The sequence below is a fragment of the Lissotriton vulgaris genome, chromosome 3_1, assembly GCF_964263255.1.
Source record: "Lissotriton vulgaris chromosome 3_1, aLisVul1.2, whole genome shotgun sequence".
NCBI classification, from domain to species: Eukaryota; Metazoa; Chordata; class Amphibia; order Caudata; family Salamandridae; genus Lissotriton; species Lissotriton vulgaris.
Genome location: NC_141689.1, coordinates 1,107,572,341 through 1,107,599,374, shown reverse-complemented (window position 1 = coordinate 1,107,599,374; position 27,034 = coordinate 1,107,572,341). Strand labels below are relative to the sequence as shown.

The 27,034-nt window shown below is 47.9% G+C and overlaps 1 protein-coding gene across 1 annotated transcript in view; it reads left to right on the top strand.

Moving 5' to 3' along the window:
• CISD2 (CDGSH iron sulfur domain 2) overlaps nt 1-26,264 on the top strand; it is an 81,959-nt gene extending 55,695 nt beyond the window's left edge. Inside the window, exon 3 of the mRNA XM_086961578.1 lies at nt 24,667-26,264. Coding sequence (XP_086817704.1) covers nt 24,667-24,756 — 90 coding nt within the window. The 3' untranslated portion in view covers nt 24,757-26,264. The remainder of the gene's footprint in view (nt 1-24,666) is intronic.
• Nucleotides 26,265-27,034: the final 770 nt, after the last annotated feature.

The following is a 27,034-nucleotide window of genomic DNA, read 5'->3' as shown; positions in this document are numbered from 1 at the left end:
TTCTTACATGGTGTACAGAGTAGTGGTCCTCTCCCCTAACTGACTGACCGCTTGTACGTATGTGTGTGTCTGTGAGAGAGTGAGATGGGGGCCTGCAAACTAAGCTGGACTTGCTACTCAAGATGGAGCTGAAGTTGATTTGCCAAATGTGGAAGTGTATATCTGACACTTTTTAAAGCTGGAGGGAGAAGACGTATGCACTGAAGTGAGCTGGGGCAGCTCCTCCAGTAAGGTGGAGAAGCATCGCCCCACTGAGCAGGTGGAAAATAAAATAACTCATTGTTATTATCATTTTATTTTTTCGTTGTTGCTCAGCTGAGTAGGAGCGGGCTGGGCTCTCACAGAGGAGCAGGAGGAGGAGTGGTTCGCACGCTCTTAGGTTACGCATGACGGTTTGGCTGGCCGTCTCTAGCCAGCCAAACCGTCAAGCTCACTTTGCATGGGTGTCCTCTCTGGCTGCATTACAGCATGGATGGAGAACATGCCCAGGCTCCCGTCTGAGCGCTGAACCACTGTGCTCAGACCAATCACAACACTGCATTGCAGTAATGTGATTGGCTTAGGGGAGCCTGGAAGCCTGGGGGCTACCTGTTCCTGCCCTGGTGTGCTAGAAGTGGACAAGAGGGCCCCCAACCAACATTAAATAGCAGCCACCACTGGAATTGAAGGAAGAGACAAATAGCCTCCTTTAGAAATTCTTTCTGCTATTTGCAGAGCAAACAGTCTTCCTGAACACTGCAATTTGGTAGCTGGTGAAGGGTGGGATAACACTCTTTTGTACAACGTGAAGGGGACCCCTTATGTGAAGTTCAGCCTTTTATCCTTTCTCGAATCACACCATTCAGTTTGGCTGATGACACCCAGGTACAGAAACCTCTGACCTCATTGTGCCTCTGTTGTGGGTGCTGTGTCTGGAGTGCAGCCTCGAAAAGACATTTGAAATGAGAACCATTTCAGACCAGTTCTGAAAGTGAATATACTGGGTCTGTGTTTCCTGTCTGTGTTTACATTATCAACGTGTTCTACTGAACCACTTGTTCCAGTTTAACCCCTTCCGTGCGGCCGCGATTTTCCCCGTGTGCGGCCGCCGGCAGAACACGGGCGGGCCATGACGAACCCCAGCCGTCATCAGCACACGAGCACTGTAGTGCATGACGGCTGGGGTTCGTCACCAGCATGGAAGGGGTTAAAGTTCTCTATGATAAAGAAAGTAAATGCTCTGCTGTGCAACCAGAGCTGTCATCTGCCTAATAGCCATCTTCTCAGAGGTGAAAGGACATCACCGGAGTCTACTCCGTGCTGTAAGAGCTGTTCACCTGTTCTGATGCACTTAGAAACCAGCCTGCCTGCTGAGGGAGGGAAGGAGGCTGCTAACCCAGCAAAGAGAAGTGACTGTCTAGGAAGAGCAAGGTGAAGCGTGATCCCCTTGTGGTAGGGTCTCCCAGAAAAGGAATACTGCGGAGAGTGATCTGCATGCTCCAGTGTCAGTGCGCAGCAGTCTCTGCTCTTCCATTTCCTTGTGGGAACTGTGCAGTTCAACCGACAATCGGCAGAGCCCAGTCTAGGCTATGGTTCTTGTGGCCTGATCTGAGCTGCAGTGCTGGAAGTGAAATGACGGCGTGATCTCAGTTGCTGCACCCAAAAACGAAACCGGAGCAAGGTCCTAAGCTGTATTGGCAATGAGGCTTTTGCTAGGACTTTCCATCTGACCAAGAAAAGCCTGTGCGTGGCTGCACCATCAAAAGACCGGCTTCTGCGTACCCACACCATCCCTGACCAAGATGGCTTGGGCTGCACTGATCCTCGACCACCTGCTTTCCCATCCAGCATGTGATCCAGGGTTCCCTGAGTACCTGTCCCTGCCTGCAAGGAGACGCCCGAATCACCGGAGGATGCAGAGTATCTGCCTCATCAGAGACTTTTTTTTATATTTCTTTTTAAGACGACAAGGCATCAAAAATAAAGACATAGTACTGAGGAGACACTCTCCCATATTGCACACCATCCCATCAGACGAAGGAAGAGGTGGGGGGGGGGAAGTAGGGAACAGGGTACATAGTTCTAGAACAGTCACAGGGAGGCAGGAGCATCAATGGGAGAATCAACAGGTGACACACAAATTTCCCCTCTGTAGCGGTTCCACGGTCCCCACACTGATGCCCACTTACGAGGGCGGCCCCTTGCCAAATAAACAGTTTTTTCGCGAAACATACACCAATCCATGTTCTCTTTCCATTCTTTAATGGTGGGTAGCCTCTCGGATCCCCACCACTGTGCTATGTTCCTTTTCGCTATCATATCACCCAGGGTTGCCCATTTAGTCTGCGCTGTAGTAAGATCAGTAGGTTCCCAAATATTTAGGAGACATCTCCTCGCTTCCGGCAACACCGACACTCCGAAAACCTCTTGCATGATATCATGTATCCTACTCCAATACTCGGCTACATATTGACACTCCCAAATGATATGAAGGAATGTACCCACAAGACCACACCCCCGTCTGCACAAACCTGTATACGATAGCCCCATCCGAACCAGGTGGGGTCCTGTGACATAAACTCTGTGTAATATTTTTAACTGAACAAGTCGCAATTGTGCTGGTATCGCGACTTCCTTCGGTGAGGATACAGCAGATTGCCAGTCCTCATCATCTAATTCAACATCATCTTGCAACCATTTTTCCCTCAATTCAACCAGGAGATCCGCCCTATGATTAACCAACTTTTTATAAATCAGGGAAATGGTCTTTTCGGGCAGATGGCCAAGTGGTGACGCCTCGGGCAGGTCTGCCGCCACCGGCAGAGCCGCCGTCAACACATGTCTGACCTGCGCATAGCAAAAATACTCCGTTCTCCTCAATTTGAATTCAGTTTGCAGTTCTTCAAATGTTTTAATCCTCCCCTTCACCCAAACGTCGCCGATAGTAAAATCCCAATTAGCTCCCACTTATCAAAACCTCTTGTGTTCCAAAGCTTGCCCAACTTTTCCGAATCAAATAGTGGAGTGGCCTGCGTCAATCAGTCCCTCCATCCCAAAGAGCTCGTGGCATCACGCCAGATCCGTACCGCATGTTTAGTTGGCCCCATCAAACTTCTCCCCGCTGATTTAGTGTATAGTGCCCTATTATAATTGCCTCCAGGAAGAAGACATCTGTCCATCGCATATCCAGGATCAGAGGGTGGCCCATAAGTACTGAGGTTAATGGCTGCCAGCTGAGAGGCCCTATAGTAGCGCTTGATATCAGGGAGTGCAACCCCTCCGTCATACCATGGAAGCGTCAATTTGGCTAATGCGATCCGGGGTCTACCATCCCATAACAGACTACGGTGTAACCCTTCGACGTCTCGAAAATAACTGGCTGGCACTACATCTAATGTATTTTGAAGGGCATAAAGAGAATAAGGCAAAGACATCATTTTAAAGAGGGTTGCACACCCCTAGCAGGGAGAGAGGAGCCTCTTCCAGCCGACCACGTCACTTCTTAGTCTGACCAGGGGGGGGGGGGAGGAGATTCCTTGCATAACGGACCGTGGGGTCCAATGAAATAAATATCCCTAAATACTTAAACCCGTTTGTAGCTATCCGAATCTGACAGTTTCGCGGGGAAAGCGGAGTCTCCCCACCGAGAACGAACAAAAGTGATTTTCCCCAATTTATGGATAGCCCCGAGTTCCTACCAAACGAGGCTAACACATCGCAAACAACATCCAGGGATTTTCTTGGCGAGGTCAAGTAAAGTAAAATATCGTCCGCTTACAGAGAGATCCGGTCCCCCCACTGTAGTGACCACCGGATACCTCGAATAGAGGGCTCCCAGCGGATCCAGGCGGCTAAAGGTTCAAGGGCTAATGAGAACAGAAGTGGAGAAAGGGGACAACCCCGTCGGATGCCCCGTCCAAGACTAAATGGCGACGAGACCCGGTTATTCACTACTACTTGGGCAAGGGGTTCAGTATATAACAAGCGAACCCAGCGGATAAAATCGGGGCCAAAAATTACAGAAAAAAAAAAAAAAAGAAAAAGCCAAATTTAGCCAGGGCTGCCCACAGATACAGCCATTCTACAGTATCAAAAGCCATTGTTGCATCAAACAATGCAACAAAGACGGCAGGCTCCATCAGGGTATGAGCCCTGGCTATCACCCCATGCAACCTGCGCAAGTTGAGGGCCGTGTTCCTATGAGGAATGAAACCCGTTTGATCCGGATGTATAAGTCCGCTGATCACCTTAATCAATCTATTGGAAAGAAGCTTGGCAAGGATCTTGGATTCCGCATTTAATAACGAAATAGGTCTATATGAAGCACAACTCGATTTTGGCTTGCCCTTCTTATGAATAACCACTACAGAGGCTACTCTCTGATCGTAGGGTAGTATCCCCTTCTCCCGGGCTTCAATGAACATACGTCTCAGGTAGGGAGCAATCTTATCAGGTCGAAGCTTGTACAGCTCAATTGGGATCCCGTTAGGTCCCAATGCCTTACCCGAATTCAAAGAGCGCACCGCCTGGGCTACTTTGTCTTTGGTGAGAGCACTATCCATAAAATCAAGGTCCTCCCTGGCCAAGCACGGAAGCCGCAAGTCTCGCAGCATCAAGTGGGAGTCTTTCTCCAGGAGATCCGAGACCGAGGTGTACACAGTGTGAAAATAATCCGCAAAACTATCTACTATATTCTGGGGATCTGTGAGATGTGTTCCATTCTCTGTCACAATCTCCGGGACAACACGATCTGCCCTATCCTTCTTGTCCAACCAAGCAATAAGTTTCCCTGCTTTATCTCCGACGTCATACAGCCGACCCTGCTGCTCTCTACTCGGGGCTTTGGCACTATCAGTGACCAGTGATCTATACTCGAGCAGCTTAAGATTCAGGATATGCAGTTTAGCACGAGTCACCTCCTACTCCAGCTCCATCTCCAGGCGACCTATCTCAGCTTCTACTACAACAATTTCTTTGTTTCGGACTCTCTTTGCTCCCGCTATCAACGACAGAGCCTGACCCCTAAGAACCGTCTTAAAGGCAGAGTGTGATCGAAGAGGACACCTACCCCTCATTTTCTAGGAAATAATGATCTAAAGCCTTAATCCGGTCCCTCCTGATTTTAGAATTACGCAGATGCCAGGGATTAATGGGGGCCACCCTACCCTCAGACCTCAAGGCAACACCAAAACTGAACCAGAGCGGTGAATGATCAGATATGCCCCTAGCAAGGTGTGTCGCCTCCACGACTTAAGATGCGTGAGCTGCGGGCAAGAGACAGTCGTCTAATCAGGAAAGGCTACCATGGGCCCCAGAGTGAAAGGTGTATTGCTTTTGAGGTTCCCGCAGAGGATGTCTGTCCATAACTCCAGAGCAGAGGCCACCGCGTTAAAGTCACCCTCCAAAATCAATAGTCCTTGCGGGAGATGTAGAAGGTTTCCCAAGTCGGTAAAAGTGGTAGCTTGCATGCCTGGGGGTACATAAACCGATAACAAGGAGAGGGTGTGCCCCTCCCAGCGACGCGTCACTCCAACATATCTGCCCCTGTCATCTTCAGAGATAGTCAACCACCAATGGAAGCGCCTTTCGGGTCAGGATTCCCACCCCCCTGGAGCCCGAAGTAAAGCCGGCATGTGCCACCAACTTGTATCCCATTCTATGCATCGCCTTACAGGAATTCCCAACCAAATGCATTTCCTGTAGTAGAACCACATCAGGAACATATTGTTTAAGATTCTGGAGAACCACACTACGTTTGATTTTGTCCCCCAACCCATTCCAACTCAAAACCTTTAGTTCCCTATCCCCCATCATCAAAGATGTAAAGGAAGCGACCACCCTCCGACCACTGCAAAATAATCATGCTACTTTCCAATTCGATGCCTTGGTAAACAATAGCAAATAATACAAAAAAAAAAAAACATCCCACAAACAATTCCCACTTGTCACCCCCCACCCTGCACCCCTGCTCACAATGTTTATCCGCCCCCAACCTTCAGTGTGCCTGTCGCCCCATGAACTAACTACTTAACTATCGAAAAGTGGATCTGAGGAGGAGTACGACCCTCCATTTCCCCGTCTGACCCCTAGGATATTCTTGTACCTGTTTAACCCACATCTACAAAAAATGTCTGAGGATATGTTTCATCCAAGGTCCACCCCCCAACTCGGTTCAACCCCACCGGCAACAATGTCACTCACTATTCTTGTTCTTGCGAGCCCTCATCTTCACCTTCGCTCCGTCTCCGCTGTTCACCCCGAGAGGAAACTCTCCAACCAGTCTGAGGCGATTTCGGGATTGTCAAAGAAATACGCCTTGTTCTCAAGTTCCACTCGCTACTTGGCAGGGTACATCAAGGCATATTTTAGTCCTTTATCACAAAGCTTCCTTTTGAGTCCCATGAAGCTTTGCTGTTGTTTCTGTACCGCCTGCGTAAAATCCGGAATAAAACTGAGGGTGGAGTTTTCGTACTTCAGGGGGCCCCCAGTTCTGGAGGCCTGCAGGATAGCGTCTCTGTCCCTAAAGTTGAGCACCCTCGCAATCATCGGCCGGGGTGGCGCCCCGGGTCGCGGTCTCTCTCCCGGAATCCTGTGCGCTCTTTCCACTGTAAAGAAATTTCCCAGGCCTTTAGGTTTCAGGTGATTGAGTATGATTTCCTCAACAAAAAGGTCTGCAGCTTGACCTTCGGCCTTCTCGGGCACTCCAATAATGCGCACGTTGTTTCTACGGGCCCTTCCTTCATATTCGTCCAACTTGCGATGTCCCCAGAGGCTTTAAGATTCCGAACTTCCTGTTGCAGCTGTGCCACATCATCTGTAAGACTGGACGTTTTGATATCTAGCGACTTTACCTTTTCACTAGTTTTGGTGAGATCCACTCGGATTAAGTTAACCTCTATAGTGACCGTGTCCAGCTTGTGGTCTAAGGACTCCATCTTCTGACAGAGGGAGGTTTTCACCCCGTCGATCGCGGCCATCACATCCTGCAGTTGGGCTCTGTTATAGCGGCCGAAGCTTCCACACTCCCATCTTGTGATTTCCCGAACACGGTAGGTGACCCTCTGGGTTGTGTGTATCGATCCAACTTGTTGGCTTGAGTGTATCTGGCCCCTCTATTAGCCTTAGATTGTTGTTTCTCCGTTTCAGGTTTGGTCACCATTTTAAGGCCAAGTTATGAGCGAGTCACTCAATGGCTGTGATCTTGCGACTGTGGCGCTAGACAATGGGCACAGCTGCTTGGGCGATACTATACTCACTCCTGATCTGCCAGCGTAGTCCACCAACAACCGTGCGAACCGGTGCACCAGGGGGGCGGTCAGCCCTTACATCGCTCTGTTTGCACCCTGCCGGCGTTCTCTCTGTCACCAGCGCGATGTCCAAGCATCAGGATGTGATTTTGCAATCGAAGCCTCCCATTAGGCGCCAGTTTTCCTCAGACTTGAAGGCTTTCCATACCCCTTGCCAAGGCCACAGCCGCTTAAGCCATCCGTCACTTGCGCCACATCTGCTCCACTCGACTTGCACACCACACCCTGGGGCACTCCTAACTGCCACAGGTGTTCCTACTTCCAAATGGGGACATCCAGCCTGCCGCTTCGCTCCCCAGCTCGTTCCGTGTGACCTTTATTTTCCGCAGTTAGCGCTCATGGGGCCAGGGCTGCGGTGTGATTAGCGCTGATACCCGTGCTGCGGCGGTGCGGCATGCCTCTTCCGTGAGCCGGCCTGTGAGGTACTTCGGGGGCAATGGGGGGGTTGCTCAGTGAGTGTGGGGGAAAGTCGGGTCCACTGCGGGGCCAGGCCAGCGACTTCCGGTTTCGGCTCCGATGTTGACACACTCTGGCCGGGATCCGATGCCAACCCCAGACCCCGGCTTCAGAGCAAGTAGCCACGATCTTCCCGACCCTCTTTCTCTGGTCCACGGCAGTCGAACGGGATGCAAATTTCAGCGCCCGGTACCGCTCCTCTTCCTCTACCGCATTTCACCATCCGGCAACAGGATAGGCAACAGGATATGCCCGGGGGCAGCGGGGGTCTCGGGAGCCCTAAGCTCACGTGGCCATTTTGGACGCGCGCAAACTCCTCCCCTGCCTCATCAGAAACTTGACCACCCAAAGAAGCTCTGACCAGTACAGCAAGCTCATGCTCTCTCAGAAACCGGCAAGCGGAAGAGGAGCAGGTCGGCTGCGTGAGTACGCAGAACACAACACAGACTAAGAAACTTCTCTGTCAGAGATACTGTGCACATTGAGACTGTGGAGGTGTAATCTGCATCTGAGCCTGATCATGATTGACTTTGACATGTGGAGTGAAAAACATGGACAATATATATGGGGGAAGGGGACTGAGGCCATTTGCGGGAAACTGCTCTGACAACCTCAAATACCCAGGATACTAAGTTGCATTTTGTTCATTACATATGTGTAGTATTTAGTACTAGAGTGCATTAACATACTTTTCTTTTTGAAAGTAAAGCACCGGGGTGGAAAATCATTATTTTCCTCTAATTTGTATTTGTTGAGTGCAGAGCTCACACACCTCCACACTACCTCCCCGAGAAGCCTATTGACTGCTCACCACGACAACCCCTAAGAGTCAAGTGCTGAAGAGGTTGTACTCTGCTCAGTTTGTAAATCCATAGCAGGACAGTTCCTAGAACATGCCATGGACCCTTGACTTCATTTCCCTACAATGATACAAAATCTGGGTGTTACTATCAAAATTAATTTTTCTCTCAGCCCACATGTTCACAAAAGCTTAATGTACATTTTCCTTTCCTCGGATGTGAGGGCATAAGGAAGCAGCCAAGCTTTTATCCTCATCCGGTGTGGATTATAGGAATGTAGTATGACTTGGGTTATCTAAACATCTTATGTATCACATCTACATTATGGAAAGCGCAGCTGCATGACTGCTATTTAATTTACCTCAGTGCAATTCTCTGGAGTCCTAGTTGAAAGTACTCCACAGGTTAACAGTACACACATGAATCTTGTTTAAGGCACTGTGCTAAGTGTCTCAGCTCTTGGATACTTCATTTCTTTTCTCATATGCTCTAGAGTGTGACCATTCTCCATGACACCGGAGCAGGACAATGCATTTCCTTGTTCTTGCTCTGACTCACCGCATGAGAAGTAAAAAGATTGCACCCATGTGATTGCTTGGTGAACAATGTGCCTGTGTGGGAGCAGCACATTAAAGCCAAACCTAGTGACAGTGCCAATGTCTGTTATGCATTGGAAACTATCGAACAGGCTTACCAAAACTGTGCATACATGCAAACCTATAGCACCCTCTTTAAAAAGGTCATGGGAATAAATTCTGCATCCTATACATAGCACCAAGAGCACCGAAATTCCCTGTCTGGTTTATCTCACTAAATAGTCTGGGAGTGATGTCTGTGTTACGTAAAAACTTAAATTGCCAAAGATCCTGCACAGGGCGTACTTTACCAGAATAAGGTTATACAAGATGCGAAGGGTGGAAAGTGATAAATGTCTCCGGGGATGCCATATGTATAGCTATTTGGTCCATACCCTGTGGGAATGCCCAATGTTCCAATCGTTTTGGACCAGAGTAGGGCAACTACTGTTGTGCACCATAGAGGAAACACAAACTTTCAACATTGTTAGTGGTATTGAGGTTATAGAGTGGACATACACCTTCCAAATATGCACTGTTGTTTTGCATTGTTGCTTTGGTGGTAGCCTGTGGGTTAGTGGAAAGACTCTGAGGTGAAATGCTGGATACAAAACCTGGATTGGTGTATGAGAACGGAAGAGACTATCTACCGAACTCGGGATGTCCCCAAAAGTTTGCCAAAGTGTGAGGTCCATGGAAGAACGCAAGAGATAATGCCTTGAGAGGAGTATGATGATCATTTCACGGAGATGGCACCTTTGCCCCCTGACCTGAATGGAGATCTGTACCGGTGGCTTGGGAGAATGCCCCTACCAGGCTCTGAAGGATTCCTGCCATGACCTACGTTCGCTATTGACCTTAGTGAATCCTGGCTGTTCAGGTTGCACGGACCCCTTCTCGGTGTCCTGTGATGCGCAATGTTGTGCCATTGCCTTTTACAAGCTTTGTTTCTCTTCCCTAGGTCTCGCTAATAAAAGAATTAAAAAAATAAATCTTAAATTGCCATAGTTTGAAACATGACTATACTTCCTTTTAGCCTAAAATAATTCTTTGATGATATTTTAGAGCCACTTTTGTGTGGTCAGTACAGATCAGAACAGATGTTTATAAACTCTCAGTATAAATGTTGGTAACCAACAGCATCAAATGGCATTTTATTTTTTTAAATGACTGGTTGCTTGTTGCCCAAGGCTTCAAGATCTCCAGTGAGGGACTGGATCAAAGAGTCTTCTTTGGTCTTGGACCTGGAGGTTATATGCTCCTGTAAAGATATTGTTTTAACTGGGATCCATAAAAAGACTGGTCAGAAATGAAAGGTCTTCCTCTGAAATGTCTTTATTCAATTTGGATGGTCTAATAATTACAGCAAGACTTGCTGCACTAGTATCCAATAGTGCATTTACAGGGGGGGGGGGGTGCTACAGAGCCCACTGCAAGATGGCTGCACTGTAGTGCTGCTCTGCCGGCCGGAATAAAGAATCCTACAATTATCGGCGGGATGGGTACCCATCTGCAGGAAAAAATTACGGCGATCCGTAGCGGAATATAAGAGAAAGTACAAGGGGCCACTTTAAACCGAGAATGACAGTCACCTGCAGATGTTCCGGTGATCGGGACTTGCGGAACTGAGGCCTGCATCACAGCAAGATGGCGGCTCAGGACGAGATCCGGGCCCGATGGAGGCAAAGATCGGGATGCTTGTGCCCATTTGCTAGTGGCCCAGACCAGGAACTGTAGGAGGAAGTACCGGGACCGACATCGGTGTGTGCAGCGTGTTGCCGTGGTGGCTCTCCTGAAAAGCACTTCGGTGTCAAGTGTGCAGGGTGATCCGTGAAAGGACGGCCCGCAGCCACGGTTCTGCTGTTGGTGAAGGGGCGGCTGTTTGGAGCGGGGGCGGCAGCAGGCGTTGCACATACCACTGGGGCCCGCAGATCATAACAGAATGAGCCACCCCCCATTGATGGTGCTAATGAAGTGTGGCGTGGCTAGCGGAGGGGAACAATAACAACCTGGGGCCTGGTGCATGCTGATAGGAAAGTTAGCCCCCTTTGAGGTGCATCATATGTACGTATACCCACGGGTGCTCAATAAAGCAAGGCCCCACGTATAGACATCCCCAGATGCAGTTGATGGTGGACCTGTGATGAGATGAGATGAGAGCTGGAGACACGTGGTGCGCCTATTTCTTCAGTAGCTGGGTGGTGGCACAGAAACGGCAAAGATGGGAAAAATGGATTAACAGCCCAAACTGTCCTTTGAATCTCGACGCTCAATGCAACCCGCTGTGGCACATTCAGACACTGAACAAGAGGTGGGGCAATCGAGTACATCAACATGGAATTCACCCTGCTGGCGATGCAGCAGAGTCTTCAGGCCATAAATGGGAAAATAGATATCCTCACTCTTAGGCTGGACAGTATGTTTGCCAAACAGGGAGCACGCTTAACTGCTGCTGAGCAGCACATATCCTCTGTCGAAGACGAGTCACATGCAACAGTGGACAAATGCCGTGACATGGAGAAAATATTGGAGGTAATCCGAGCGAAGAATGAAGATTTAGAGGTGCGCTCCGGCGCAATAACCTGCAAATAATGGGGGTCCCAGAAAGCACCAACACAGGCCGTCTTCGAAGACTACAGAGAAGGAAGGCTCAAGGATATGTTTAGGGCAGAGATTCTTTCGCAGGTCCTCATTATTGAGAGGGCGAATAGTAATTGGCCCCAAACCACCTCCAGGCGCACGCCGTGGCCTATCATAGCCAGACTTTTAAATTACCGGGATCTGATGCTGTTCTACGACTGGCAAGGGAGAAGCAAAACACTGGCTATCAAGGGAACATGGTGTCCTTTTTCCCAGATTTCTTTTTTTTTTTTAAACCTTTATTGACAAACATGGATATACAATAGCAAGCATGCAACCACTCAGGGTCGGCTGTGAACATTCCAAGGATCATAACGGATAAGTGAGTTACACAGCACTTTAGCCGACAACGCGAGGGCCCGGCGGCAATTAACACCTTGACTGCTAAGGCAATTCCCGCTGGGTGCTGAGCTTATATGAATACAATTGTTCCATGACGAGCTCAGCTCGTCATAAGCACGCGACCAGTGTACTGCATGACGAGCTGAGCTCGTCATGAGCAGCGAAGGGGTTAAACAAACATGTAATAGCCAAAAGAGAAATAACTGTGACGGCTAGACACAAAGCTTATACACAAGTGATCCTTCTGGGGAGGGAGTACCGCATCCAAGGCTGTTACTCAGTAACAAGTGAAGTTGAAAAGCTATAGAGAGAGCAGGTGGGAGGGGGAAAGGGGAAAGAGAGCAAGCCAGCAATATATGAACAAAAATCCAGACAAGAAGGAACATCACGCTAAGGGGAGTGCAACACCTCCGGCGGAGGCAAAAAAGGGGGAGTACAAATCTCACCACGGTACTGGTTACACTGATTCCACACCCTCCCCCACTTCTTGGGCCTGCTCCGAGCGACGTAGACTGTTTTTTCACGAAACATGCACCAGTCCATGTTTCTGGACCAGGCCGACAGACTGGGTGCCCTTGACGATCCCCACAGTTGCGCAATGTCACGCTTGGCGACCATATTACCCAAGGTGGCCCACTGCGTCTGAGCCACGTTGTAGTCATTGGGCTCCCACACATTCAGTAGACACCTTCGGGCCTCAGGCAAAATCAAAACACCCGTCACTTCTTCCATAACACCATGCACACGATTCCAAAAAGACACCACCGCAGGACATTCCCACAAAATATGAAGTAAAGTACCCACCATTCCACACCCGCGCTTACACAAGCCGTCCGAAGCATACCCCATACGTAACAATCGAGGGCCCGTCGTATACACTCGGTGTAGGATTTTCAATTGCACCAGTCGCAGAAGGGCCCGGATTGCCACCTCCTTCGGGGAGGACATAGCCGCCTGCCAATCCTAATCATCAAGTTCCAGTCCATCGCTGGTCCAGGTCGTATGGAGCTGTAAAAGAAGGTCTGCTCGGACATTTATCAGTTTTTTATATATAAGGGAGATCGTACTGTCCGGGACATGGCCGTCGAGCACTCGGTCCTCCAGGGGTGAGGACTCCGGAACAAGAGTGCCAGTCGGAAAGACCGAGGAAATGGCGTGTCGGACCTGCAGGTACCGAAAGTACTCTCGATTGCTAAGTTTATATTCAAGTTGCAACTCATCAAAAGTCTTTATCCTGTCCTTCCGCCAAAGGTCCCCCACTTTACAAATACCAATGAGGTCCCATTTTTCAAAGCCCTTGGTAGTCCACAAATAGCCTAACCTTTCGGCAGCGTAGAGTGGTGTCGCTCGAGTGATAACGTCCGACCAGCCCATAGCAGCATTAGCGTTGTACCAGACCCGTACCGCAACCTTGGTGGGCCCAGTTAACGCCGCATCTGACCGTTTAGAGTAAAGTGCCCTGTTGTAGTCCCCGCCCGGCAGCAGCCATTTGTCCATAGCAAAAGCCGGGTTAGAAGCTGGGCCATTCATGGCATGTTTGACTGAGCTTAATTGTGAGGCCCAGTAATAGCGTCTGATATCAGGCAATGCTATACCGCCATCGTACCAAGGCAGCGTAAGCTTGGCCAAGGCAATGCGGGGACGTCCAGTCCACAGCAATTTTCTTTGGAGGCTCTCGATCTCGTGGAAGTAGCTGGAAGGCACAAGATCCAGGGTGTTTTGAAGCGCATATAAAAATCTAGGAAGGGACATCATTTTAAAGAGAGTTGCTCTGCCCACCAGGGACAGCGGTAGTCTGCTCCAGGCTTTCACATCTGCCTTTAAGCGAAGAAGCGGGGGAGCAAGGTGCGCTGATACCTGACTGCAGGATCACGCAAGACATATATACCTAAATACTTGAACCCTGAAGGCGAAATTTGTATTGGGCAGTTGCACGGTACGAGTGGTGTGTCGTCCGTGAGCGAGTAAACACAGGACTTACCCCAGTTGATGACAAGACCAGAGTTCCTCCCAAAGGAACTAAGGACGTCGAACAACACCCCCAGAGATTTCCGAGGGGAAGTGAGGTAAAGGAGAATGTCGTCCGCATAAAGTGAGATGCGGTCTTCAAAACCGGGAGTCCATTTGATACCCCTGAGTGATGGCTCCCACCACAACCAAGCGGCCAGGGGCTCCAAAGCCAAGGCAAAGAGCAGTGGAGACAGAGGACACCCCTGTCGCGTACCCCTCCCTAGGACAAAGGGAGCCGACACTCTACCATTAACGACCACCTGGGCTAGGGGCTCTTCATAGAGTAGCCGGATCCATCCAATGAATACCGGTCCGAAGCTGAACTTCGCCAAAGCTGCCCATAGGTACGGCCATTCTACTGTGTCAAATGCCATAGTGGCATCCAGAGAGACCAAAATGGCCGGCTCACGTAGCGTCTCCGCCCTCGCCAGCACGCCGTGGAGACGGCGTAAATTCAACGCAGTGTTGCGGGTCGGAATAAAGCCAGACTGATCTGGGTGCACCAAGTCTCCAATCACTTTAATCAAACGATTAGCTAACATTTTTGCCAGAATCTTAGGCTCCACATTAAGAAGTGAAATGGGTCTATAGGAGGTACACAACTCACGAGGTTTTCCTTCTTTATGTATCACCACGATAGACTCTAATCGCTGATCACAGGGAAGCAAACCCCTCTCCCTGGACTCCAAGAACATCGAGCGAATATACGACGCCATTTTGTTCGGACACAACTTGTACAGCTCAATGGGTATGCCGTTCGGGCCCGTGGCTTTTCCAGAGCGGAAGGAGCGAATAGCGAGCGCTACTTCATCGGTGGAGAAGTCCGCCTCCATTAGCTCTGTCAGATTCGGATAAGCAAGGCAGAGCGATATCCCTGAGCAAAAGATGCGAGTCCTCCGGCCGGTCCGAGACTGGCGCATACACCGCTCGGAATTGGCAAGCGAACTCCTCCACGATCTCCAAAGGATCCGTCACACGTACACCATCCACTCGCTCAACCACCGGCACCACTCGATTCAGTCTCTCCTTCTTGTCCAGCCAAGCTATCAACTTCCCCGCCTTGTCGCCCACATCATACAAACGGCCCTTTGCTCTCGACTCATGGCTTTCGCGGCATTCGTAACCAAGGCTTTATAGTCCGACTGCTTCCGTTTCGAAACATGTACCTTATCACGCGTGACCCCAGACTCAAGATCTGCCTCCAAAGCTACAATATCAGCCTCCAGCTGCTCAACCTCTGCAGTGTGGCGCTTCTTAGAACTGGCGATCAGCGATAGCGTCTGACCCCCGTATAACAGTTTTAAAGGCTTCCCACAGGGACACAGACGAAGACACCGATCCCACATTTTCGACAAAGTAGTGATCAATGGCTTTAACCACCCCAGCCCTGGTCTCCGGAACACGAAGATGCCAGGGATTGATTGGGGCGACCCGGCCCCCTGCGTCCAGATGGAGGTCTAAATGGATCCATAGCGGGGAGTGATCCGAGATGCCTCTAGGCAAATGTCGGACCTCTCTTACCGTTGTTGCGTGGGCTGCGGGAACAAGGATATAATAAAGTCTAGCCAAGCTCCCATGGGCCCCGGAATGGAAAGTGTATTGAGCCTGCCCGGGTTGAAGCATCCGCCAACAATCAACCATACCAAACGTTTCCACGAAACCACCCAGGCAGGACTGCGACGGTGTGAGAGCCCTGGGAGGATGGCGATCCTCCAGGCCGCTTACAACCGAGTTGAAGTCCCCTCCAACCACCAGAATCCCCTCTGGAAGCCTCAACACCAGTTTTCCCCAGGTCGACAAACGTGGTGGCCTGCAAACCGCCCTCCCCTCCCACCTACCAACAATGGCCGCATATCTTCCCCTATCATCCAATATCGTATCCTCAATCTCCAAGGGAAGGGAACTACGGACCATAACACCAACCCCTCTGGAGCCCGAAGTGAATTCCGAGTGTGCAACCAACCGGTAGCCCCTCCGGTTCATAGAATGGAACGTGTTTCCCACCAATTGTGTTTCTTGTAGTAATACAACATTGGGGGAATGGCGTTTTAAATATTGAAGTACAATCCCCCGTTTTATTTTGTCCCCCAAGCCGTTGACATTCCAACTCAAGACTCTCAACCCCCTACCCCCATCCCAGAAACAGTGGCAGGGTCCCCCAAACCCCATGAAGGAAACACAGATCAAACTATGCAGCAATACGTAGCCTCGGAAACAATTCAAACAGAAAGAAAGAAACCCCCCTCCCCCAAAATGCCCCGAACAGACAACCCCCACCCTGCACGCCTGCGATAAAACACAAAACCACCCCAAGTTGCAGTGTGCCTGTCGCCCTACCCAAGAAAACGAATCTACAAGAAGAATAGGAAACACCCCAGGAGGAGGAAAAGTCCTGAACTCCCCGCCGCCCCAGGGTTTGTCTGTAAGGGTGTCATTGACCCAAAAAAGGATAACAATCCACCGCAACACGGTACGATGGTGGCACACGCCGGTGTCCCTACTCCTCCTGGTCCCGTTGGCTTCCTTCTGCGCCTCTGGAGTGTTCCGCATTGTCCCGTTGCGTCGATAGTGTGTCCAACCAGTCACTGACCACCTCTGGCATATCAAAAAACAACACCCGCTCATTGTGTTCAATGCGCAATCGGGCAGGGAAGAGCATAGCATACTTCATGCCCAGGTCTCTCAGTCTACGCTTCACCCCAGTAAATCCCAGTCTCTGTTTCTGCATCGATTGAGTAAAGTCGGGGTAGAAGCTGATTGACGCATTCTCAAATTTGGTGGGGCCGCTAGCCCTCGAGGCCTGTAAAATGGCGTCTCTGTCCCTGTAGTTGAAGATCCTCGCAATGATGGGTCGCCGCAGAGCCCCCTGTTTGCGTCTTTCGCCCGGAACTCTATGAGCATGCTCCACCGCAAAAAAGTTACTAAGGCCCTTGGAGGCGAGGTGGTTGAGGATCAGATCTTCAACGAGTAGGTCCGTCGATTGATCGGCTGAGGACTCCTGAACTCCAACGATGTGGACATTATTGCGCCTAGCGCGACTTTCGAAATCCTCAAGCCGGCGGGCAAATTGGTCACTCGAGGTCCGAAGAGTCCGGACCTCGGTCTGGAGATCGGAGACGTCGGACGTGAGGCTGGCAGTTTTGATATCTAGCGACTTGACTCTCGTTAGTCTTGGCCAAATCTGCCCTAATCAAGCCTACATCCATAGCCACAGTGTCGATCTTGGCCGCCAAAGTTTCATATTGTTGGCCCATCGATGACTTCATACTCGCAATGGCGCCCATCACGTCTCGAAGAGTCTACTCCTCCGGCTCAGGGGGGCCACCACCAAGGTCTTCAGGGGTTTTGCCAGTCCCGCTAGGCGAGCCCTTGTTGCGCGCAAATCGGTCCATAATGGTGGTCTGAGTGATGCCACCACGAGTTGTGTTCTTGAGTGACCGCTTGTCGCTGTCGGGCTTGCCCGCCATGGTGGGCTGCGCGCCCCTTGGGGGCTTTTGGGACCTGGTGAAAATGGCTCCCACGGGGAAAAACAGCGAGAAATCGAAGTGCAGGGCGCCGGTGAAGAGCAGTCAAACGAGTGCGCATACAGGCCAGCTTGATCCAGAGGCAGCCGTCTCCCAGCCTTCTTAGACAGGAAAAGCAAAACCGAAAGTAAACCCCGAGTAGTCGTCCCCTTCCATACGCCGTTGTTGTTCAACTACTTTCGGGGTGCTACGGATGCCCAAGTCCCGGGATGACTCCTCACGGTGTAGGCCTTCAGGCTTCAGGAAGGAGTGTTTCGGGTGTCCGGCTTCCGATTCGAATTTTGAAAAAGGCCATTCAGATCAGGAGAGTCTCAGCTACAAGAACCCGTCGTCAGAAACCGGATTAGTGCCAGGATAGACGGTGGAGGCGGCGAGGGTTTCGGGAGCTCACAGCTCACGCGACCATCTTGGGTGCGCGCTAAGCTCCTCCTCCTTTTTCCCAGTTTTCACTGTGGCGTTACAAGCAGCCCGCAGAGTTTGCACCTATCAAGAAAAAACTGCGTGTGTTGGAAATTCCACATGTAATGCTGAATCCCGTGCAGTTGAGGATTGCGCTCGAAGGAAGGATGAAGTTCTTTAAAACACCGAGAGCAGCTCAGAATTTTCTGAAACGGGTACAATCCAAAAGGAAGAGTCCAAGTCGGTCACCTTCCCCCTCGCACTCAGTCATGACAGTTGGTGAGAAGCGTTTGAAAGGGGCAGGGGATGGTAAGATGGTCTCTGTTCACATATGAGGGTATGGTTGACTGTATTGGTGGTCATGGTAACATGGCTCCGTACATACATGATAGGCGCACTATAGAATGGCCCTGAACTGTGTTGAACAGGAACGTGGGTCATTGGTGCTCCCTTAGATCTGTATATAACTTGACAGTTATATGGTAGATACCGAACTGTAAACTACAAGGCACCTCACGAACTGTGGGCAGGCATATGTTTGTGCAAAATGCTGGTGGGTGGTTTTGGTCGAAGTGGGTCCATAATGTTGGTTTTATTGGGGCTTCTCAATTTGTCTGGTATAGGTTGTGATAAGTTGAGGGTCTGGATCAAGCTACATAATTGAGCAATTGTATTTCTTATGATGAGAATGTAAACTATAGCACTATATTAAGATGTTCCCCCAAATGCTGTCATTCCAGCCACACCCTTACTGTGGGTGGGAGTATGGGTATCTAGTCCTAGTCATGTGGGTATTCCCCAACTTGGTTGCTATGCTATTTGCGTTTTATATCTGAATGTGTCTTTGGCATGATTGGGATGCTGAAGTGGGCGGGGGGTTTTGAGTTGTTGTTTGTATGTTCAAGCATGATACAATGCTGGCAGAGAGACACACTGGTTATGCAGATACAATAAGATGAGACACAAGAGAGGACTAACACGCAAGATCAGGATACACTGTATAAATGGTAGGTGAGATTAGGTTTATGACATGGAATGTTTAGGGGTTGAATAATCCAGAGAAAATTAGCCAGGTTTTGGCATATTTAGACCGACAGCAGATGCAACTGGCTTTTTTACAAGAGACACACCTCACAAGAGTCGGAGACAGTAGGGTAGGCGGAGAATTGGCAGCTGTAAAGGCGGCATCATCATACTCATCCTATGCCAGAGGGGTCATGATTTTAGTGAAAAGGGAAACGTCCTTCAGGTTTACGCATACAGAATCAGACAATCTGGTCCAGTTCACACTTCTATAGGGGAATCTTTGTGGCACAAACCTTACAGTTATCACAACTTACGGCCCCAACGTTGATGACCCAGAATTTGATCGTAGACTGGAGAGCAAACTATTTGTCCTTCAACCAGAAATAGTACTCTGGGGTGGGGGGAGGGGAGAAGGACCTGTATACATACCTTGACCCTGGCATGGATCACATTGCAACTACTCTCTGGCAGGGAAAATGGGCCGCACAAGTAATACATGATATTATGCTCACCTATAAGCTCATTGATAGCTGGAGGGCACGAAATCCAATGACACGTGAGGGCACCCACATTTCCTCTGTACATAAATCGTGGTCCAGATTGGACTACTGGTTGATCTCCGGATCGGCTGCTACCGCAGTGAAGAGGGAGATGCATTTGCCGCGCACTTTATCGGATCACTCCCCCTATGGTAATGGATGTGAGCATTCTTACACAACACTCTCAGCCTTTTCAGTGGCGTCTCCAACCGACATCGCTGCTGGGGAAGAGGTGAGGCAGGCCATTGAGTTATTTTTTCTCAAAAATGAGGGCACAGTGGAAGAGGCAGGCATACTGTGGGAGGCGTTCAAGGTCATGATTAGGGGGACATGTATTGGGCTACAGGCAGGCGTGCTTAAGGATCTGCTTTCCTGGATGCACATGTTAGAGAAATCCTTAACAAAGTTGGAAAAAGAGTATGTCTTCACTCAAACTGGAAACCCTGGCTGAAATTAGGGAACTGGTCACTGAATATAATGAAACCCCAGACCAAGAAATTAGACATTTGTCCAGTTGCTGGATTACAAGGGCATATGGGGAGGGTGGACGCCCGAGCCACACTCTTGACGGTAAAGATCGGGATCCTGCTACCGCAGGAGTACATTACAGAGATAGAGCGCCAAGACCGCGCGAAATGCCATAGCACACCTGAAATTCTTAATCATTTTATGGATTACTATTCCCAACTGTATGGTAGGTGCAAAGAAGCATCTGGAGAAAAGATGCAGGCATTTCTGGTAGAAAATAGCACTTGCTTGGCTGTCGCCTGGGCAGAGAGAGTACCTGATGCAACCATTCACAAATGATGAGGTGATGCAGGCGCTTCCCACTGGTAAGGCAGCTGGCAGACACGGCCTGCCTAGTGAGTTTTATAAAGCATATGCAGACTTGCTGGCTCCTCCCCTTCACAACATGTATAGCAAAGCATATGAGAATAAAATACTTCCTCCAATGGTATGTGAAGCGCTAATTATTACCTTATTGAAACCGGGCAAACACCCATATCCCTGCGAATCGTTTCCCCTGATCTCACTATTGAATATAGATACTAAAATTATAGGGGAAATTGTAGCTACCAGGTTGTGTCCCTTGCTACCAGCGTTGGTTCTCCCGGACCAATCGGGGTTTGGTCCGATTCACTCCACCACACATAATTTACGCACCTTATTCGCTGTGATGCATCAACTGGACCCGGATGTTAAAGCAGCAGCAGTGATGCTTGATGCGACTAAAGCCTTTGATTTCCTCAAATGGAGGTTCATGTTTGATGTACTGAGACATATGGGGTTGCCGTTTGCATTTATTCAATGGATAGAACTGTTGTATACTGCCCCAGTTGCCAGAGTTCGGGATAATAATTGCCATTCTAAGCTTATATCGATTTTTAAAGGAACACATCAGGGGTGCCCGGTCTCCCCATTGCTGTTCGCAGTTGTGATAGAACCTTTAGTTTGCATGGTGAGGCAGAAACATGCGTGCGCAGCATTGGGATTTAGACAGCGTCCTCTTGTTATATCTATATATGCGGATGACATGGTGTTGTGTGTCCGCAACACTGAAGAGGAACTGCATGGTTTGATAAGGGAGTATATTGCCTATGAACGCCTCTCGGGTCTCAGAATTAATTGGGATAAATCTTCTGTTTTCCTGTTAACATCCAATACTCGACCGTTTGTCTTGGCATTCCTGCTGGAATGGACAGTAGAGCCGTTTAAATATCTGGGAGTATGGATTCACAATGATCCTTAGATAGTTGTGAGGGAGAATTTTGGTTGGGCGATAGTACACACAGAGCAACAAGTGTACAGGTACACACAGAGCAACAAGTGTACAGGTGGATCAGGCTATCGCTGGCGGACAAGGTGGCAGTCATAAAAATGACAGTCCTTCCGAAATTATTATATTCTCTAATGTACCCATCCGGCTACCGAAGGCTTTCTTTGCAAAACTGCGCTCTGTCCTAATCCACATGGTCTGGGCAGGTAAACCGCCTCGGTGTAGATGGGAGTCCCTTACAAGGCCATACTCTCAAGGGGACTTTGGTGCCCCTGATCTACATATGTATTACTTGTGTGCACAGGCACATTTTGCGCACTACTGGTACTTTCCCCCGCCCTTCCTCCCACATGTAACTGTGGAGGCGGATGATGTATTTCCCGAGCAGCTGACTGCGATGCTGCACAAGGCACAATCAATATAACCCCTTCGGAAGATGACCACAACAGATTGTACAGTGCAGGCTTGGAGAACACTGGCGGAGCAGGCAGGGAAACTTGCAATACACGCTCCAGCCCTACCTCTGGCGCGACAACCACATGTGGCGTGTGAGCACCAGGCGATCTTAATACTGGCAAGAATAGGAATTGTTACGATGGGCGATGCATACCCTGAAGGCACTTTTATTACACTGGAGGATATACAGGCACACAAACCCAGCTCTCAGTTGATAGTATTTACATATGACAGACTGAGGGAGGCCCTTAAAGAGTTGTATGGCAGTTGGGGACATTGTCGACATTGGTAAGATAGCATGAGCTCTGCTGCCATGATGCTGCTTTTGCGCACGTTACTACATGCCTTTATTATGCAAGACTTAGTTTGTGCTTTTCACAAGAGAACTGTCTGTTTTACGTGTTCTCTGCCTGTTCCTGGAGTTTAATCTGAACACAGAGTGCAAGTTCAATAAACAATACCCCTTGTTATTCTGTTCTGGTCAGCACTTAGACAAAACATACTATATAGCTGCAGCTGCTGGAACCCCGTGCTTTGATATTATGGGATTGCATGTTGGTTTAACACACAGTTGGAGAGGGACTTTTCCAGGGAGAAGAGCTTTGCTGTTCCTATGATGTAAAAACTACAACCTAGGCACTAAGGAATGTGGTCTGCTGACAAAGCCCAGAGATCTTCTTTTATATAATAAAACTTCTCTTTCCAAGGGGAGGGTGGTTAGGCCTTATAGTCCTTTATCCACTGTCTGTATACGATGACATCCCCTTTCATAGTCTATGGACTTGCTACATTGCTGTTTTAAGTTTATGCTTTTCGCTGCTGGTAGTGGCTCGCATAATGCATTATAGAGCACTATAGTTAAAATAAACATTTTGAACTATAACAGTGACTTTGTTTATTCTTACTGTGGACAAGTACGAGTGAGTGAGCGAAAGGGTACGTCTTGTTACCATGTTTCCTTAGAGAGTTTGGAGTGTTGTCTTCTGGGTTGTCTAATCATTTGTAGCTTCAAGATCATGTAGGAGAACGAATAAGACACTTTAGCTAGTCGGTTCTGGAATTTAGGGTACCGAGGCAGTAGGAAGGCTTAGCCCCTAAATATGAGGTCCTGTTTTCCTCCGCATAGTTCTGTGTATGTTCAGAATCCCCGCAACAAAAGCACTTAATGCACGGCACCCTCCCGAACCAATAACCTTGAAGCCCTTACTAGCCATGCTGGCAGGTCCCTCCTGTATGAAGTTGGTCACTAGACGCTATACCTCAATTCAAGCTGACATTGCACCGTGACACAGCAAGGCTATGGAGAGATGGAATATGGTATTAGACGCACCGCTTACTGAGGTCGATTGGGACTATTGTTGTTTTTTAACACGGCTATTGACCCCTAACTGTAATATGCGTATTATTCATTTTAAGTTTCTACAACAGTTGTATTATACACCCAAGCAGTTGCAGAGGTATGAGTTGAGAGGTGTGGCTAATTGTACTAGATGTAAAAAGCAGGATGCAGATGTTATCCATTTGGCGTGGCTCTGTGGACAACTTCTGGGAGCAGGTATCTGATGTTGTGCTGGAACCGATGAGATGCACGCCACAACTCTGTTTGAGGGTTCTTGCAGGTTATCTAAAACCGCAAAATAGAAGGCTGGTGCTGATTGCTTTGCTCTTGGCAAAGCGAAAAGTGGCCCAGAACTGGGATGGTAGAAAGGCTCGAAACTACAGCAGTGGTTGGAGGATGTCATATACTTTAGAGAACAGTTGTCGTTAATGCTGAAGGATTGCTTCTGGCCGTCTTGTCCGAGGACTTCTGAGCCCCTCTCACAGGATTTTTGCTAACTTTGCATGAAGCAAACTATCCTGCAGTAACCACGGGTGACTGAGTCCTCGATCAACAAAGAACAGTTGCTTGTATTTGTACTGGTGTATATTGTATGCGCTCAATGTCATGGGTTGTACATGCTTGTGTTTGATTCAGTGTTGATATGTGAAATGATGTTGTATTCACAAAAGGCCAAAATAAAATAAAAAATTGTGAATTTACATATTGTGAACTCCAAACCTTCATAGTGTCGGTCTCTGGTACCTCCAGCTCTGTGGTATTAATATGAGCGTATTTGTTTGGAATCATCTATGTGATACTTGGTCCAGATTGATCATTCAGACACTTTTCAGTAATGGATACTAACTATATTATAATTATCTAGGAAGTTGATCTTGTCTTTACCATGAGCCACTGCTAATCTAGAATCTGTGTATGAAAATCAGACCATTTGATATTGGTGCACACTACAATCCTCGTCGGATGCTGAATACAGAAAATATCTTTGTCATGCCATTGAAAATAAATGTGGACCAATAAAACATGTTATTGGAAGCATGTTTTTTAAAAACAGACATTCACACATTGCCACCAGAGTACAGTATAACCAAATTGACATATCGGTCCTCCCCGTCTCCCAGACTCCATGTCACAAGAAGAAAACAAGTCATAATTGCATATGGGCTTAGCACAAATAGTGCTTGTAAAAATAATTGCCGGTGACCAGCACATCAGAAATAAATGTTTTGTAGGCATGTGCTGACCTAAATATGCCAGGAACGAGGACTCCTTCCCTTGTCCTTCTTTTATCCTTTGCTTACTAACCGTCAGTATGGCCATACATACAAGGATCCATTGAGTATTTTCAAGATCATTGAGGTAAATGTGTTGATGCCTGGGGGATATTTTAAAGGTAAATGTGCTAAATATGGTCTCTTCTCAGAACATAGGGTGAGCCAGGTAGAATTAAGAATACGACTGTGGTGCCTTTCAAACCAGTTTTCTTTTCTTTTGCAGTTCCCAGTCTGTGATGGGTCACACAACAAGCACAATGAATCCACAGGGGACAACGTGGGCCCGCTGATACTAAAGAAGAAGGAAGTGTAGCAAGCAGTCTCATTTGTTTTCACATGGAATTCTTCTCTCCAAATTTCATATTTGATGTGAAGTGTAATGTGTGGCGCTCTCTTTAAGACCTATCTGTTAGTCATATTGTGGACCATTTGAATGCATGTTGATATTTTAGAATCTCGCTGTAATGCTGCAAACTGGGAGCTAACTTTGGGTTTAAAGTAGAGGATTCTAGTAAATGGGTGACCTTTACTTATGATCTTTTACTGGTGTTCACATCTTTTAGGCAGAGCTCTGTATACTGATTTTTTTTTCCCGCTAAAGCATCTAGGGCCTCTCCATGTTTGAACTGTTGTTTTAAAGATGGGGGGTGGGGTGGGGGGTAGTCGCATAAATATATTCAGTTGATTTTATGTTCTACTTTTTGTAACATAGTCCAGAACTCCAGTTTCTGAGTTTTTTTTTTTTTTTTTACAAAGGTATTTTTTATACCAAGGGAAAAACGTTTTCTTTAATTTCCTTGTAAAAACGTTTGGAGCTCTTACTACCAACTTTGGATGTTTATAGTACCTTTTATAGATAAACAAAACAACTTCGGAAAGTTGTATTATAGCCGATTGCGACCAGAGTCCTCAGTAAGAGATTGCTGGTGTCATGCACATGCAGTTAGAAAAAAAAATCACAATCACGCAATTCAAATTCCAGTCCCCAGAAATATTGTGGTTATCGTTTTGAGAATATGCTCTTATAAAAGGGTATTTGGAAGTCTTTTTTTTTTTTTAAGGTAAAACCTGTATCTGATGATCTGACTGCAGTTAGCTTTAATCTTTTGAGCTAATTAGGTCTGTCCCCAAAGCAAGAGTGTTCTCTTGATGAAACCGACGTGGCAATCCATCAGTGAAGCATAATGTGGTGTCTGTTGAAGAAAATTATTTTTATACTCTGTGGACAAAGCTTTTCTTATAATAGTTGTGGAGCTGGGAACACGAAATTGTTTATTTACTTTTTTTACATAAAAAATCAAGCTGTCATTCTTTTTTTCCCCCCAGAAATACTTACAAAAAATTCATTGCTTAAGCAAAATGACTGCACTGCCAAATCTAGAACTCATTGGGTTAAAATGATATTTGTACTAACTGAAGTGTCTCGCTTATGATTATTTCTTTTATGCTAAATGTCGGAAGATGTTTCCAAGAGCAATTGGCAAAATGTATGTCCTGCTAGTTGCGTTGTCTTCTGTACTGTTTAGTAAATTCTGTATATCGATGCCCTGTAACACTGAGGACACTTTCTAGTCTCTTAATGAGATACGTGTGATGCTGGATAGTAAATTTCTTTAGAGGAAAACTAGCTACCACTGTTTATTGGAGAACTGTGAACTTGTTTTCCCAGGACTTCTTCTTCAGTCCTGCATGTAAATCTACCTTCCTTCCACCTTTCTGATTCTCTTTGTGAACTCTTTTGAATCCCCTTCATAAAACATATTTTAATTATATATATTTTTTTGCATTTTCATAAATATCATAAAATTATAAGCCAATATAGTTATGCGTTTTGTGGAACCTTTTTTGTTAGAAGATTTAGTGAGATCCTCTGCAGCACATTAAAGTTGCCTCCTCATTGTTGAATGAACCATTTTTCATGTCTCCAGAATTGAGGATGCCCATGGGCTCCTCTCTGTCTGCTCCTTGATAAAAGGGTCTACAGAATACGAAGTTGAGGCCAGAGTGTAACATGGAGAACTACATTATTTACTGGGTTTGGTGGGCTATGACCCCTCTGAAAGATCAAGGAAACTAGATTTTGTACATCCTCCCAAGCTAGAGTCTGCTTTCCAAAATAAGGCCCCTTACAGACTAGAGCTTAATCATGTTTTTGGAATGGAGGGGGGAGTTCAGAGGGACAAGACTTGAAATGGGAAGCTACAGATTACAACAGGACTCCCCAAGCACCACAAATTCTGTTCTCTCCCTAGAGACTGGCGAATCCATGTGGCAGCTGCCTCATCAGAGACCTTAGCAGAACTTGGTTGGTGGTAAGTTGGTTTCACTTTCTGGGCAAAGTAGCCAGAATCAGTACACAAGGAATGCTCCACAGCACACGATTGCCTGACAACTCTGAGTTTCATTCAGCATTTTGCTTTTCATCTCCACGTCCTGCGTTCCTACACCTTTGTTGTTTTCCTCCTCATTGGTCCCCACGCGTTTAGTTGGTCTGTCATTTTCTGTGTATATTGTTTGTTGTCCTCTGCTTGCCTCTGGCATTATAAGTACTTCAGTCTTTAGAATCTCTGGGGTTCCTTGCCTGTATCCTG